The sequence below is a fragment of the Vulpes vulpes genome, chromosome 3 (assembly GCF_048418805.1).
Source record: "Vulpes vulpes isolate BD-2025 chromosome 3, VulVul3, whole genome shotgun sequence".
Lineage (NCBI taxonomy): Eukaryota > Metazoa > Chordata > Mammalia > Carnivora > Canidae > Vulpes > Vulpes vulpes.
Genome location: NC_132782.1, coordinates 19,273,028 through 19,288,123, shown reverse-complemented (window position 1 = coordinate 19,288,123; position 15,096 = coordinate 19,273,028). Strand labels below are relative to the sequence as shown.

Here is a 15,096-nt window from a genome sequence, read left to right as displayed (position 1 = left end):
AAGTGGTCACCTTTGACCGCGGAAGTTCCCGCCGCCCCTGGCGGCGCACTTCCGGTTAGGCGGCATCGTTTGTTTACGTTGTTCTGAGACCCGGCGTCCAGCTTCCCCAGCTCAGGCTTTAAGATGGGGAAATCTTTCGCCAATTTCATGTGCAAGAAGGACTTTCATCCTGCCTCCAAATCCAATATCAAAAAAGTGAGTAAGGGAAGCCGGGGAGGGTTCCGGCCGGGGGTGCCCGGGCTGCCCGGGGCTGCAGGAGCTGACCCTGGTGGTGTCTCTGGGATTCCCGGGACAGTCGCCTCTTCCCCGGGCTGAAGCCCTGGTCTTCTCGCTCCTTCTCCTCCCCGGAGAAACTCGCCGACGAAGCTGGCATCAGCCAGGAGACGGGCAAGCCTTCGTCTGCTCGGTCGGCTCGTCAGCTAGAATGTGAATCTGTAAGATAACGAAGAAGTCTGATCGTAGTTACTTCCTCAAAAGATTCTGGTTTTGTCTTTTCGGATCCCAGGGATCGTGGCTTCTGAGCTCTGCCATCCTGTCCAAAGGTGATTCCCTGTTTCCTTCAGATCTTGGAAGGGAAGTAAGATCACCTCTTGCTTCCCCCCCTTTTTTTTTTTATCCCACCCGAAAATGTAGCGTCTGTCTCATCTCTTTGAAGTTGGGCTATTTTACGTAATATTTTTAAATTGAGGCGTACACAGTGTTACATTAGTTTCAGATATACAACGATGTTTGGCTTTATTTATGGAGTTAATGATTTTTTTAAAAGTAATCTCTGCACCCAACCCGGGGCTCCAGCTCACCACCCCGGAGAGGAAGAGTCACATACTCTGCGGCTGAGCCAGCCAGGCGCCCCTGCTGGGCTTTTTAAATGATCAGTTACAGGTCTACTCGGTGCAGTACGGAAAAACCCGTGCTGAATAGTGTGGCCCTGGAAAGCAGAGTGGTGAAGTAGGAAATAGGAAAGTCTGACCTTTCTGGAATCCGACCAGGATTGTAATTATTTCAGTACAGTCACTTTTAAACTCCAGACCTTACACAAATATTTAAAATCCCTTATCCTCAGTCTCCTAATTTGTAAATTTAAAATGACAAGTTTCCATTACCATGAAATTGTTAGCAATAAATAAGATGGTGCAGATAAAGGCTGTGAAACAAAGCACCACCTAGCACCGGGCTCACCGGTGGAGGGATTGCCCAAAAAAGTGTTAATTGCCCCCCCCCCCCCCACACACACATATTTATTTTTAGCCTGCTCTTAGAATACATATGTTATCCAGAGCTTCATCCTTGGCCTGTGCCATACTTTGTTTACTTTATATGCTTTCCCAGACAGTCACATCCACTTTCATGGTTTTAACTACTACTTTACAACTCTGAAATCTGAAGTCTCACTTTTCTCCCCCAGCTCAAGGTACCTCAAGACAACTGTATGCACTAGAGAGTATCATCTTGGCACATTACAGGCATCTCAAACTCAGGATATCTGAAATGAATATATATCTCATCCTAAATCTGCTTTTCTTTTTATACTTCCTATCTCATATGGGTAGGAAATAGAGGTAGTAACACATTCCTTCATTCTGTTACCCAGGCCAGAAATTCAAGATTCATCCCTTTTCCATCACCCCTTTATCTAGGTAGCTAATAAATTCTGTTTGTCTTACCTTCCAAATATCTTTTTAATTCATTTCTCCTCTTTGTCACTACTGCCTATTTCTTAGCTTAGACCTTCATTATCTTCCACCTAAAACTTAAATTTCCTATAAATGGAATCATGCAGTATTTGGCCTTTATGAATGATTTTTTTTCTTAATATGTTTTTTTTTTCTTATTTTTTTTTCTTATTTTTTTTTCTTAATATGTTTTAAAAGTTAATCCATGTTGTAGAATGTATTGGTATTGTATTCATTTTTATTGCTGAATAATTCCATTGTGTGGATATAGCACATTTCTTACCCTGTATTTTCCTTGTCAAAAATTTGAACTTCTTCAAAACCCTGCTTAACATGTATAAAGTTACTTGTGTATGGGGTTATTTGTTGAAGCAAAGTTTATAATAGCAAAAGATTGGAAATTGTTTAAATGCCCATCAGTAGAGCGGGAGATTGGTTAAATAAATGGTGCGATAGCTCCACAGTAAAATGATATTCGGCCCCTTCTCCCCCCAAAACCAAGAAAGCTTTTTTTTTTTTAAACTAATCTAGAAATGATCTCCATAGTATTCAGTTTTATTTTATACATATTTTGTGTGCAAGTATGCAGTATACATTACCATTTATGAAAAGATTGAGAAAAGAATGTATGTTCGTTACATATATTGGGGGTGTGTGTGTGTATATATATATATAATCATATATATAAGATTATGTGTATATGTATTAGAACATCTTTGGAAAGATATATAAGAAATGATAACTTTGGCTACCTGAAAATATAGTTACCTAATTTAAAAATTAGCTTCTAGAGATACCTGGGTGGTTAGTCAGTTCAGTATTTAACACTTGGTTTCAGTTCAGGTCATGGTTTCAGGGTCATGAGATCAAGCCTGCTGTGGGGCTCTTCAGATTCTCTCTCCCTCTGCCCCTGCCCCCTCATGTGAGCATGCTCTCTCTTCTCTCTCTAAAATAAATAAATCTTAGAAAAATTAACTCTAAAAAGCAAAACTTGCTATAAAGCATTCCATTATACCAGCCTTCCTCCTGTCCTCCAGTCACTGTCTTGTTTTATTTTTCTTGTATATATTTCTATTATCCAGATATCAAACTTTATTATTATTTGCACAGTTCATTTTCTTATCGTGAAATAGTTTAAACATACAGAAGTGAACGTGATTTTTTTATCAGCATATTCTGAGCATTTTGAAGGCAAAAATGTATTTTATTTTTATTTCAGTCCATGGTACTCAAAATTTATTTAAGCACTTGAGCAATTGAGATTAGTAAAATAACTTTGTAAAATTTAGAGCTTTAAATTAATGGTAGTTATTCTGTTAGAAATAATATGTTCTCCACTTGAATGTTATTATTAATGTGTTATTCTATGAGACAGTGACACCCTGCGTGTCTTTGTTGTAGCTGTTTTCACTTTGAGCTACAGTAAAAAATTCCAAATGTGTCTATCTTAAATGTAGGTGTTTCTTGTACTGTAATATTACATTGCTAAGTATGAAGTCAGTGGGAGAAACTTTCAGGAAACATACCAAAAGAAATTTCTGGTATATTCTGTCCCTGGAGAACTGCCTTTCCATTTCTTTTTTTTTTTTTTTAACTGTATACTTTTTTTTTTTTTTAAGATTTTATTTATTTATTCATGAGAGACACGCACAGAGAGAGAGGCAGAGACATAGGCAGAGGGAGAAGCGGGCCCCATGCAGGGAGCCTGACGTGGGACTCGATCCCAGGTCCCCAGGATCACACCCCGGGCCAAAGGCCATGGTAAACCGCTGGGCCACCGGGGCTGCCCTGCCTTTCCATTTCTGTTTTTGCTTTTATTTCCATATGAATTCCTTCTTACCCACTTCTAAAACAGTGTCCCCTAGAACATTCCTATTTCATCATTATTAAAATACTGGTAACTACACCTGTTTTGCTTCTAGAATTGAGTAATGGCAGTCTTGTCCCACACTCTCCTCTGCATACCTATCTGCCCCCATAGTTAATAATTATAATTTTATCAATGTAAATATTTGTCCTCCAGTTTACCTTCCTAAAACAGCATATTTAGAGAGAAAGTCTTGATTTCTTGTTTACATTGAATGGTTGTCAAATACTGTGTCCTTTACTGTAAAGGCAGTAGGAAGGCACTGATACCTTTGAAACCAAGAAATAACCTGATTAAGTATTCTTGTATAAGTTGTGTGGGCTTTTTACCTCCAGTACTTTTATGATTTTGAGGATTTCACGTAGAGACACAGTCAGCCTGTGGTTTGGTACCCTTGAGCAACTCAAGACATTTGACACATCTCTGTTACCTGTTTTCTCTCTTGTCTCTTTCCTTTTTTCTACAACTACCTTTCCATTTCTTTTCTTTCTTTTTTTTTTTTTTTTTTTTCTATTCCTTATCCTCCATTTCTCCTCTTTTGGAGTGTCTGTGATACTCATGGGCATTGTTTATTCCTACTGGTTGTGCCGTAGGTGTTTTCTAGACTAGACATATTCCATATAGAGAGATGGTCATTCTCTTCTCTAAGATGATATGGAGACTGCATGCAAGAAGCTGTTGTACTGCAGGTGCTCAAAGTGGTTCTTAAGTTTGATAGTTTTGCATGGAAGTTTAGCTATTTTGAATGACTAGATTTAAGGACCTGTATCAAGGCACAAATCAGACTTTTTAGCTGTTATTTTGTGGTGATGTCATTATGGCCAAAATAGGTTATGTTGTAAACCATATATGATAGCATTTTATATTTTGTTATAAAAGAAAAGAAAACTTACTATTTAACTTAAATTTCTTACTTCACTAATTTAGGTATGGATGGCAGAACAGAAAATATCATATGATAAGAAGAAACAAGAAGAATTAATGCAACAGTATCTTAAAGAACAAGAATCATATGATAATAGGTAAGAAATTTCACTATGCTAATGTTTTTAGAATACTCAGTTGCATGAGAATAATCACTTACTAAATCATACAGTAAATTAGCTTTTTTGAATTGAATTCCCGAGTGGTAGGATTCTATTTCCTGTGTACCCTCTTTACTCTTATATCTGTACATTGCCACTTTTTCCAGCCTTACCCATAATTCACATAAAACATATATTGATGTGACTCCATCACACAGTTGACGAGCAAATCCCAACTTAGGTAAAGCTTGGAAGAACAATGAAAGTCTACGCTCAAACTACTGAGATTGCTTACAAAGATACTTTTTTGGCGTACACTGAAATAAAAAGATGTACAGGACACCTTCAAAAAGTAAAATGAAGTGTCTCTACTTGACCTGCATGTCATTGCCCTATTAATGGCAGAATCATAGTAGAGTTCTGTTTTGATGTATTCCAGCAGAGTACCTGCCCTTCATCTAATGTCATTTTATGTTTATATTAATATGTCTAATTCTGAAGCTAATTGCTCTTGGTTAATTAAGCAAGTGAATGATAGTGCTTTAATTACATAGACCATACTATCTTCAGTTCATTTCTGTTTTTCATCAAACTATGGAACATAAGTGAAGTACTACTTAACTCTTACTAAATATTCTCTTTAAATATAGTATATCAAGGGGCGCCTGTGTGGCTCAGTTGGTTAAGCATCTGCCTTTGGCTCAGGTCATGATCTTGGGTGCTAGGATCAAGCCCCACATTGGGCTTTCTGCTCAGCAGGGAACCTGCTTCTTCCTCTCCCTCTGCCTCTTGTACTCTTGCTCTCTGTCAAATGAATAAAAATCTTTTTAAAAAAAAGTAAAATAAAAAAATATAGTATATCAAGAGTGAAATTATAGAAATAAAACTTTTAGGTCAATTAAGTACTCTTCTCACTAATTCTATTTAATTTGGTTAACTTTTATTGAGTACCTAATTTCATGCAAGACCATAAATAGCAGGCTGTTTAAATAGTGGCCTATACAAGTGTGATATATAGTTTGTCTCTGCCCTCAGAAATATCTATGTACACATAGTTCAAAGCTGAATATAATAACTTGACATATTAAAAACACAATGTTTTAAAAACTATAGCATGCTAATGTAGGACAGATGATTCCATTTGGGATAACAAGGTAAAACTTCATGAAAGAAGTGACAATTGAGCTGAACTATGAAGAATGTTAAGGATTTAGATCAGTGGTCCTCATCTGAAGGCCATTATTTCCCCCCACTGGCCACCCTCCTGCCAGGGGACATGTGACAGCATTCGGACACATTTTTGATTGTCAGAACTCAGAGGTTGGATGCTACCAGCATCTAGCGGGTAAAGACTAGGGATGCTGCAAAACATCCTACAGTGTACAGAACAGTCCCACACAGCAAAGAATGATCTGGTCCAAAATGTCAGTAGCACCACTGTTGAGAAACCCTGATTTCCATATAGTAAAAGCTTATTAAAGATCAAAGTGGGAGAGTAGAGAGGGTGTTTGGGGAAGCAGTCAATAATTGAGTTAGGCTGATAAAAAGATAGTGGAGATGGAAAAGTAGGTTTGCAACAGATTATGCTGGGTTTTCTTCTTCTTCTTCCTTCCTTCCTTCCTTCCTTCCTTCCTTCCTTCCTTCCTTCCTTCTTTCCTTCCTTCCTTCCTCCCTCCCTTCCTCCGTCCTTCCTCCCTCCTTCCTCCCTCCTTCCTCCTTCCCCCCTCCCTTCCTTCCTCCTTCCCCCCTCCCTTCCTCCCTCCTTCCCCCCTCCCTTCCTTCCTCCTTCCCCCCTCCCTTTCTTCTTTCTTCTTCTTCTTTCTTCTTCTTATTATTAAGTAGGCTCCATGCCCAGCATGGGGCTTGAACTCAGAACCCTGACATCAAGAGTCACACATTCTACCAACTCAACCAACCAGGTGCCCCCTGTTTATTCTTGATCTTAAAAAAGAGTTACTTTATTCTCTTTGTAATTAAATATTTGAAGCTATACAGATATCCTGGGTTTTTTTGAACTTTTGTCCACTAAGCTAGCATTCACTGGTGGATATTGCCTGCATCAGTTATTACTGTGGTATTCCAATAGTTCTATTCCTCTCATTCCCCCTATATTTTAAAGTTTGAATTCCTCTGGAAAGAAGAATTTTCCCTTTCTCTCATTTAGTTATGTATGTAATTATTTCTATTAGTATGGACTCAGTGATACTTATTCAATGGATTATAATACACTATTATTGTTACTTATTTTGTTGCTCAGATTGTGTCAGTTTTGGCCTTTGACTGCTCTACCAGCTTGGTTCCTAAATCCATTTCACATGCTGCAACCTTTTTTTTTTTTTTAAGATTTTATCTATTTATTCATGAGAGACACAGCGAGAGACAGAGAAAGGCAGAGACACAGGCAGAGGGAGAAGCAGGCTCCATGTAGGCAGTCCGATGTGGGACTCGATCCTGGGACTCCAGGATCATACCCTGGGCCAAAGGCAGGTGCTGAACCACTGAGCCACCCAGGGATTCCCCCCCCCCTTTTTTTTACATACATTTTTTTTTAAAGATGACAGTCACATTTATTATTCTGACTGGATAAAAACAGATTTATTGGGATGTCAGTACATTCACTCTGCATATAATCAACAGCAAAAAAATAATAATTTTTACAAGTTTTTTTTTAATTTTTACAAATTTTTAATTGAAATTAAAACAAAATGCCAGTATCATGTCTTTACCTTTTATTTTATATACTTGTTGAATTTTACATGAAGTGGAAATTGGATCTTCCAGTTTTTATTTTATGTTATTTTTGTTTCAGTATAAACTAAATGTTTTTTTGCAGGGGTAAAATATATAGAACATTTTTAAGTGTACAATTCACTGCCATTAATTTCATTGACAGTGTTATGTTATCGCTACTATTTATCTCCAAAACATTTTCCGTTACACCAAATAGAAACTCTGTACCCATTAAACAATAATTCCCTATTTCCCTCTCCCTTCATCCCCTGGTAACCACTATTTTACTTTCTGTTTCTATGAATTTGCCTATTATAGGTGCCTCTAATAAGTAGAATCATAAAATATTTGTTTCTTTGCAACTGATTTGTTTCTCTTAGCACAGTGTGTTCAAGATTCATCCATATTGTAGCATGGGTTAGAACTTATTTTCTTATGGCTATATAATATTCCATTGTGTGTATATACTGTATTTACCCATCCATCCATGAATGGACACTTAAGTTGCTTCTACCTTTTGGCTGCTGTAATGCTGCTATACACATTAGCATGCAAATGTCCATCTGTTCAAGTCCCAGTTCCTTTAGATATATTCTTAGGAGTAGGGATCCCTGGGTGGCGCAGCGGTTTGGCGCCTGCCTTTGGCCCAGGGCGCGATCCTGGAGACCCGGGATCGAATCCCACATCAGGCTCCCGGTGCATGGAGCCTGCTTCTCCCTCTGCCTGTGTCTCTGCCTCTCTCTCTCTCTCTCTGTGACTATCATAAATAAATAAATAAAGCAGTGCTCTAAAAAAAAAAAAAAAAGGAGTAGATTTGCTAGGTCATTTGGTAATTCTGTGTTTAGCTTTTGAAGAACCACTAAATTCTTCCATAGTAGCTGCACCATTTTACATTACCACTAGTAATGCGCGAGAGTTCCATTCTCTCCGTGTCCTTGCCAACATTTATTATTTTCCTTTTTTTTTTAATAACAGCCATCTTAATTAGTGTGAAGTGCTATCTCATGGTTTTTATTTATTTTTAAGATTTTATTTATTTATTAGAGCACATGTGAGACAGAGTGAGCAGGGGCAGAGAGAGAGGGAGAAGTAGACCTCCCACTGAGCAGAGAGCCTGATGCAGGGCTCAGTCACAGGACCCTGGGATCATGACCTGAGCTAAAGGCAGACACTTCACTGACTGAACCACCCAGGTGCCCCTAATTTCTATTTATCTGATGACTAGTGATGTTGAGCTTTTCACGTGCTTGATTTTAACTTTTAAGATGGTGTTAATTTAAGATAAAATTTTTACAGTTGTTGAAAATGTACATTGGCTTTAAGTATATATCATTACAGAGTTTGGGAGCCATCCTAACCTAATATCAGAACATTTTCATCATCTGAAAAAGAAATATTGTACCCGTTAGCAGTTACTTCCCATTCTTATACCTTGTGCCTTCTACTTCTCAGCCCTAAGCAACCATTAATTTCTTTTCTGTCTCTATAGATTTGCCTACTCTGGGCATGTCATATAAATGGGATTACACATATAAATGATCTTTTGTGACTGGCTTCTTTCTCTTAGTATAATGTTTTTGAAGTTCATCTATTTTGTAGCATGTTTCAGTAGCTCATTCCTTTTTATTGCAAAATAATATTCCATTATATAGATAGAGATCCTGTCATCCTTTTGCTCTTTCTTTTTTTTATAGTTCTTTAAAAATTCCAATGGAAATAAGTGAAGAATTATAATTATGTAATACATCCTTTGTGATTGCCTTTTTCAAATATAAGAGGTGATTCTATTCACTCTTTAGCTTTCATCTTTATAATCAGTATTTTACTTGGATCTTATGAATTAAAACTTTAACTCAACCAGTCATTCAATTTATTGCAGAGCTTTTTAAAAAATTATATCTCCCTAAACAGAACTCAAACTGGGAACTTTCAGTGTTAGACTATAAGGAAAATGATTTTTGAGGTGCAGCAGACATTGATTCTATCATAGTGATTAACCTGTTGTAGGATCTCTTTAAACTGTTCTCTCCTCTGTGTCCTCATCAAAGAATTTGATTCTCCTATTGACTTTGACCCTTATTACAAGCACTAATTGGATTGACTTTCTAAAGAAATTCCAGAGAGACTCATTTTTCCAAATGGTTGATCCTTCACAATTAAGAAAAAATGTTGGCACTATTTAACTTAATTCCAAATTTCTGCTGGAATATAGAATTTCAAAACTGTCATTATTTCCATAGCATTTCAGGGTTTAAAAAAAGTATGTGAGGGCGACCATGGCATTTTTCTCCTTTTCTGTTGGGAGGGCTAGGATCTCTCAGGTAATGAGAGAGTCTCAAAAATTAAAACCAGTTACTAAAGAGGCAGCACTGTTTGAATTTCCATTCATGTATTTCAGAAGTTATCTAATCAGTGAAGTAAAGTTTTGGAACTTTATCTCCAACAAAAATATTTTCTCTAAATTCCCTTAGAGTTTTAGAAGATGGGGAACAGTTATTCTGTAATTTTTTCCTCCTATATAAAATTGTTAATTTTATTTCTTGTTTTATTTAGGTTGCTTATGGGCGATGAGCGTGTAAAGAATGGCCTTAATTTCATGTATGAGGCCCCACCAGGAGCTAAAAAAGGTACTTGCCTCATTCCCTTTTTTTTTTTTTTTTTTTGTCTTTGATGTCTTTACAACTAAAGCTTGAGCACTGTTAGAACAGACATTTTTTTAAAGTTGTTCTTCATCTTTGGGGCTCCTGGGTGGCTCAGTTGGTTAAGTGTCCAACTCTTGATTTTGACTCAGATTATGATCTCAGTATCATGAGATTGAGCCCCACTTTGGGCTCTGTACTCAAGACTCTGCTTGGGATTCTTTCCATCTCCCCGCTTGTATTCTCTCTAAATAAATAAATACATAAATCTTTAAATAAGTAAATACATACATAGGTACATAAAAGTTGCTCTTCATCTTTAAAATTGCTATTTTTTCCTGTAAAGATAATCGTAAAATACTGAATTCAGTGCAATAGAATAAATACTAAAAATACCTGTCTAATCTAGTAATATTTTGTGACTTGACTTTTTTAGTGACTTGACCTTTGAGGAGGAAAAAATGTCAACATTGACAGAAGTGCATTTATTCTTTTATACTTTGTGTATACATCTTTAGTTCTTCCTGCTGAATATACTTATAGGTAGCATAATATTCTTTCAATGAAAAATAAAAAGGTTTAAAAATTAGGAATTAATGTGTTATTACTGTCTCACTCAATATTGTATTTATCCTTTAGCAATTTGAATTTTATCTTGTGAAAGAAGAAAAAAAGTCAAACCAATAATTTCTTACAAGTTACAACTAAATACTGTGATATCATAATATATGATAGGAGACTTTAACGTTGAAGTTTTTAACTTGAGCTACTTTTTTTTTCTCCTATATCTTTGATATGCAATCAAGAAAACAAAGAGGTAAAGTACTATTTAATGTGCTTCAGTTTACTTGGCAGTAGATTGTAATTTTATGAAAAAATTGAAAGACTTCTTAATGTTTTTAGAAAGAAGAAACAGAAGGAGAGACTGAATACAAATTTGAATGGCAGAAAGGAGCTCCACGGGAAAAGTAAGAGCCAATTTTCTTTTAAGATGAAATATATATCATTAACTTTATCTGATATCCCATCTTATACCGCTTCTTCATTCACTAGAGTAGGTGACTAATGTAAAAAGATATTTTACAAGATTTGTTTTATACAACTAATTTACTTGATCATAGACTTTAATTTTACATAGTTTTCCATTTTTTAAAAATCACATATCATCAAACTGGATAATTAGTAATAAAGTGGTGTTTGGAAATACTAAATATATTTCATAGTTCTGTGTATTTATTGAAGTTACACATTTTATAATGTATTTAGGACCATAAAACTATTTTCAGGATTACTGCTCTCTAATTTATTAAACTGTTCTTAATATTGTGTTTATACATATTCTCTACTCAATAGATATGCCAAAGATGACATGAACATCAGAGATCAGCCCTTTGGCATTCAGGCAAGTGACCCATATTTTACTCTGTAAAAATATTCTTACTTAATAAATACTTCTTTATACTGTTGTCCAAAAGGTATTTCAGCTGAAAAAGTGCTCTGTGGTTTTGATTTGTATCCAGATAGTAAAAGGACTTGGGGAGAAAACATTAAATATAGTAGACAGATTAAAGATAGGAATCAGAAATTTCATGTCCATGTGGATTCTCTGTACATATGCCTATTAAATTTGATTTTCTCCTGCTAAAAAAAAAAGAGAGAGAGAGAGGAATCAAAGGTTTGTATTGAGGGTCATAATGATATGGGTCTCTGTAGTTTTCAGGAATTTGGAGAATTAGCTCAAAGTTAAGATGTAAAACTATTTGTTTAGAATCGGGACAAAATATTACCAGAGGGCCAAGTTCTTGTTGGAAATAACATTTTTTGGAATCCTGCCTTGCTTATTCATTTACATATTGTCCGTGGCTTCTTTCTGCTACATTGGCAGAGTTGAGTAGTTGCAACAGAGACCTCTGGCCCATAAAGCCTAAAATACTTACTATTTGGTGTTTTACAGAAACAGTTTGCAAACCTCTGGTTAGGCAACTGAAACTTCAAAGGTTAACTTTTATGAATTAGAGAATTTAAGATTAAGCCAGGACATAATTCTTTTTTGATATTTTATCATTTCTTTTTAGATGACATTGTTTTATTGTCACCATTAACAGTCAAAAGGAAACAGAATTCAGGTTAGCTTTTAGGCAGAATTTATAGAAGATTTTAGTATTTATGTTAAATTACCAAATATAGTCAGGGAGTCTCTTTCCCTGGAAATCTTTTATGAATGATAGTAATTTAACCTAAACTACTAAGAAGTAGGGATTTGAACATTTGTTAGATTCTTACAATCTGGGCAGCCCCGGTGGCTCAGCGGTTTAGCGCCGCCTTCAGTCCAGGGCGTGATCCTGGAGACCCCAGATGGAGTCCCACGTCAGGCTCCCTGCATGGAGCCTGCTCCTCCCTCTGCCTGTGTCTCTGCCTCTCCCTCTCTCTTTCTCTCTCTCTGTGTGTCTCTCATGAATAAATAAATAAAATCTTTAAAAAAAAAAAAGATTCTTACAATCTTAATAACTGAAATAATGTTCACAATTTCTCAGGTTCGAAATGTGAGGTGCATTAAATGTCACAAATGGGGTCATGTCAACACAGATCGAGAATGTCCTCTATTTGGTCTTTCTGGAATCAATGCAAGTTCCGTTCCCACTGATGGCTCAGGTAGGCACTAGACATGATTTGTTTGTTTGAGAATTTGTGTCAAGGACAAACAAGGAAAGAACATTTTTCTTTTTTTAATCTCCCTGGGTAGTGGTTTCCTTTGGTTTGGTTTTTTTGGACCAAGTCATGTGCTCAAAATATGACCAGTGGGAACTCTGGTCATATATTTTGAATTGAAATGCTGTGTATTAGAATTAAATTTAATTTTTCTAGCCAAGAGCCCTATAAACTTGATTTTATTTATTTATTTATTTATTTACTTACTTATTTATTTTAAAGATTTTATTTATTTATTCATGAGTGACAGGGAGAGAGAGAGAGAGGCAGAGACACAGGCCAAGGGAGAAGCAGGCTTCATGGAGGGAGCCCGACGTGGGACTCGATCCCGGGTCTCCAGGATCAGGCCCTGGGCTGAAGGCAGCGCTAAACCGCTGAGCCACCCAGGCTGCCCTATAAGCTTGATTTTAAAGGTAAAAGACAGATTAAGCATAGTTAATCAGGTTAGTAACCTAAAAATAGAAGGAAGAAATAGTTATTTTTCATATTCATGTCTCCAGAATTATAAATGTAGGCTAACTAGAAGACTCAGCAATTGCCTCGTTTTAGTTCAGAGATAAAATCAAAATTGAGTTTAAAAAGATGTTAAACATGTTAAAATTGAGTTTTACTTGAAAGTTATTTACCTTCCTGCATATTATTGACTACTTAAAAAAACTGGTCTAATTTGGTTTGGATCATTTGCACACTCAGATATTAAAGCTGAGAAGTTTTAAATTTGCAGTGCCATATTAGTATATTACTGAGATAGCCACACTAATCCAACTGTAAGTCATAATAAATTATAAATAGAAATAACCAGAATAAATAGAAATAATAATACTTAACTGTAACCTTAAACAAGTTACTCCACTTTTATGAGCTTTACCTCATCTTAAAATATGGATGATAGTATAACTCGAGATTTTTCAGCATTATTTAAGAAACTGCAGAACCTTTTTAAAAAAGAACTCTTAAAAAATATAAATAAATAAAATTAAAAAAAATAAAAAAGAACTCTTATGTGAAACCCCAGTATATAGAACATATATAAGGCAGAGCTGCTGTACTGAAGCAAGTGCTCTGAGCATTAAGCCCTATCCTGCTCACTAGCCCTGTGATGCACCTTTTTGGACTCCCTATGGCTTTCACTACCACCTTTGAGCCCAGGGTTCACTGTCAATCAGCATATGACCTTCAGCTTTTATTCTCTTACAAGAGATCCTGCTTCCTTCCAACAAGCCAGAGGAAGGCTTTATGATTCAAAATGCTAGTTCTCATATTAAGATTATAGGAATTTGGTCCGTTGTCAAGTTTGACACTGGAGTTTTTGTTTTTGTGGATTTTTTTTTAAGTTTTTTTAAGGGCGTGGAGCCCAGTATGGGGCTTGAACTCATGACACTGAGATTAAGATCTGAACTGAAATCAAGAGTGAGAGGCTTAACCGACTGAGCCACCTGGGCGCCCCTTGATGCTGTTCTTAAATGGCATATGGATATTAGAATGGGTAGAAGAAGTACACAGAATATTACAATCGATTTTTTTTTTTAATCACTGCTCTAAAGAAGGATAAGAAACCACATTTTACATAGAGGGAAACCATTAGCTCAGTGGTGAGAGAGTATTAGTACAGACCTTGGTCTGGCAATCTCTGACAAAAGAACGTTCCATGATGCCACTGTGCAGGTACTCTTATAACCGACATATTGATGTTCCCTCCCCTCCCCTGCCCCCACTAAACTGGTGAAAGAAGAGGGAGAGGTCCCAAAAGAAAGCCCCAAAGAACATGAGGGTAGACTAGGTCATATATGAAGAACCCATTGTCTCAAATATTTCTGACTACAGTTTTAGTAGTCATAGGAATCTGAGTTATTTCTGAAAGGTATATATGTTTTTTGGAAGGGGTTGCATCATTCTCGTTTTTCCTTACAACTACATGACTTCTGTATTGGCTAGGGGCAGACAGTAGTAATGGCTGCCTTTGTAATCCCTAGCCTCATCTTACTTTGATCCTGCTTCTGAGAGGATGAGTAGGATAGACTCCAGACTTAGCCTTTTATTGAGTAATCAGTAGACCTGCTTTGTCTTATATATAACAACACCTAAAAGAACATGTGCCTTTGACTTAACCTCTTTAAGAGTACTGGATGGTGAATTCAGATACAACAAAGCTGGTTATTAGCTCTTCTCCAGCCGTCTGTTTACATTCATAGACTTTAAAGTATAATCATTCATTTTATACAAAGTTTTTTGAGCCCACTTATGGTGGGATTATACTGTAGTTCTGTTCTTCAGTCAAATGAACTTTTTCAAAATAAAGTGAACCAAGTAGAAAAATACACTATTTGTGGCTCCTACTAAGTCTTAACATATATGTAACCAAGCCTGAACTGTCTACAAATTACTATTACTCTGTATCTAAATGAATTGAGCAGTGGGTGATAGAGGTTAAAAATGTATTAACTTTTTTGAAA

General features: G+C 36.3%; 1 protein-coding gene across 1 annotated transcript in view; it reads left to right on the top strand.

Moving 5' to 3' along the window:
* The first annotated feature begins 34 nt into the window (after nt 1–34).
* CIRSR (corepressor of RBPJ and splicing regulator) overlaps nt 35–15,096 on the top strand; it is a 39,316-nt gene continuing 24,254 nt past the window's right edge. The window contains exons 1-7 of the mRNA XM_025994013.2: nt 35–195; nt 4,468–4,562; nt 9,849–9,922; nt 10,741–10,751; nt 10,838–10,902; nt 11,288–11,336; nt 12,469–12,586. Of these exons, the coding sequence (XP_025849798.1) occupies nt 124–195; nt 4,468–4,562; nt 9,849–9,922; nt 10,741–10,751; nt 10,838–10,902; nt 11,288–11,336; nt 12,469–12,586 (484 nt within the window). The 5' untranslated portion in view covers nt 35–123. The remainder of the gene's footprint in view (nt 196–4,467; nt 4,563–9,848; nt 9,923–10,740; nt 10,752–10,837; nt 10,903–11,287; nt 11,337–12,468; nt 12,587–15,096) is intronic.